The sequence below is a fragment of the Drosophila kikkawai genome, chromosome 3R (genome assembly GCF_030179895.1).
Source record: "Drosophila kikkawai strain 14028-0561.14 chromosome 3R, DkikHiC1v2, whole genome shotgun sequence".
NCBI classification, from domain to species: Eukaryota; Metazoa; Arthropoda; class Insecta; order Diptera; family Drosophilidae; genus Drosophila; species Drosophila kikkawai.
The window spans coordinates 348,686-350,920 of record NC_091731.1 but is presented as its reverse complement, the minus strand read 5'-3'; the positions used below and the strand labels follow the sequence as shown (position 1 = coordinate 350,920).

The 2,235-nt window shown below is 55.2% G+C and overlaps 1 protein-coding gene across 1 annotated transcript; it reads left to right on the top strand.

The window, feature by feature from the left end:
- Positions 1–253: 253 nt before the first annotated feature.
- Positions 254–1,203, top strand: LOC138928969 (uncharacterized). Its single transcript, XM_070287338.1, has 2 exons — positions 254–873; positions 936–1,203. Exons 1-2 carry the CDS (start codon positions 254–256, stop codon positions 1,201–1,203), a joined length of 888 nt encoding a protein of 295 aa, XP_070143439.1.
- Positions 1,204–2,235: the final 1,032 nt, after the last annotated feature.

The window sequence follows — 2,235 nt, the reverse complement described above, 5'->3', positions numbered from 1 at the left end:
ACTACTTTCAGGACCGCGTCCTGCTATACAGCTCGACGACGCCGGAAACCAGAGACATCACGTGACAGGAGGCGTACCCCAAGGCTCAGTCCTCGGGCCACTTCTGTGAAACGTCATGTATGACGATATACTGAGGCTGTCACTACCTGAAGGTTGCTCTGTAATTGGCTTTGCAGACGACATCGCACTTGTCACGGTGGAGAAACACCTATCAGACGTCTATACTAAATGTAGCCATGCGATAGACATTCTGATGTCGTGGCTAGCAGACAACGGTCTCTCCCTTGCCGAGCAGAAAACGGAGGCCGTACTTATCAGTAGCCGAAAGGTTGTCGAGAAGGTCAACTTCCGGGTCGGCTCGACCACCATCGAGTCCAGCCCGACGGTTAAATACCTTGGGGTCCTGATCGACCACAGGCTCAACTACAAGTGTCACTTGGAGTACGCAGCGGCCAAGGCGTCCAAGGCCACTGCCGCAATCTCGAGGATGATGGCCAACATGCGCAGTCCTAGGCAGCACAGTAGACGGCTGATATCAACAGTCGTGACGTCAACCCTACTCTACGCCGCACCGATATGGGCGGAGGCCATGCTGGTTGCGAGCTACAGCCGCCAATGCAGGACGGTGTATCGACGCTGCGCGCTGCGCATTTCCAGCTGCTTCTGCACGGTCTCTGAAGAAGCTGCGCTGGTGGGTCGATCCCTATGGACCTGCTGGCAGCGGAACGCAGGACCGGTAACTCGGGCAGCAGAACCCAGAGGAGCATCACTGTCGCAAGGTGGCAGGCGAGGTGGGATAACGCGAGCACTGGACGCTGGACACATCGGCTTATCCCCGATCTGGATCAGTGGATACACAGACGTCACGGGCAAGTAGACTTCTACACAACGCAGCTGATCACGGGCCACGGATGTTTCAAAGCCTATCTTCACAGATTCAAGCACGAGGCCGACCCATCCTGCGACTATTGCGGCGATGCATCCGTTGAGGATGCAGAACACGCCTTCTTCGAGTGTCCGCTTTTCCGCGCGGAAAGAGAGGCAGCAGAGGCAACAACCAACCGTCGCCTTACACCCGAGACCATAATTGGGTGTATGCTGGAGACCCCATCCAACTGGGATGCGGTTACGGACATGGCAGCAACCGTCATGAGGGAGCTAAGGCGCCGGGAGCAGACCCGACGCACTGAGGGCCTTAGATGAGCGGCAACCTGACCGCCAGCCACCCCGCGAAGTATAGCTTCGCGACAGTCCCGCGGGAGTGGACTCCTTCTCCAAACTTCCACTATCCTAATTTTTGTAAAATTACTTCCTTTTCATCTTTAAATAAAAAAAAAAAATTAAAAAAAACCCACACATCACCTGGCATGAAGCCAACGGCATGAAACCAAATAAACCCCGCGAAGGGAAGTTCAAAACGAGCACAAAGCTTTTGAGGTTACGCGCACAAGTGGCAACGCTGTCAGCGATAGTATCAGCATCTGGTAAGCCAAGATCGATCGCGGCAGCGCTGTCGGCAGATATTAGGTCACGACCACACTGCGGAAATTAGGTCAATTAATTCTCGCAAAATTCTCCATCGCGCAAGTCGTGCCGCTCCGCAAGTGAAAAAGTCTAAGTGCCAAAACCGCGTGTCCGCGTCGGGACCAAATTATACTGCAGGACCTCCAAGGATATCCAGCCAGGGTGAGCATGGCCGCCGGCCATTAAGTATATTGGGGATTTATCCCACACCCGCCGCCAGAAGTTATTTTCCCGAATAAAAGTACCAATTAGAAAACATGTGCCTAAATCAAATTGCGCGTTTTCCCTGTCTTCGATCGCGGGCCGGCGCCCCTCCCCGGCAGTGACCAATTCCCCTCCTGCTTTCCCCGTAGCACCGGAGTAATTCCGGGTGCGGGCAAAAGCCGGATTTTTTGCTGGATTTTCTCCGAGCCAGTGGTCCCGCTGCTGGATTCTTCCGAGCGTGGACACAGGCCTTGGCTGCTGGACTCCTCCGAGCCTTTGTCCTGCCCCGAAGGCGCCCCCCTGCTGGATCATTCCAACCCTAGGCGTGGGCGTGGCCGCTGGATTATTCCGGGCCACTCGTCCCGCCGCTGGGTAATTCCGGGCGCGGACGCGGGCTTGACCTCTGGATTATTCCGGGTCGCCCAGTTTCCTGGCCAATAACCATTTGAAAATATTTTCTTCCCCATTCCCCACGCTAGCTGGCCAGATAATTATCGGCGCTTTTCC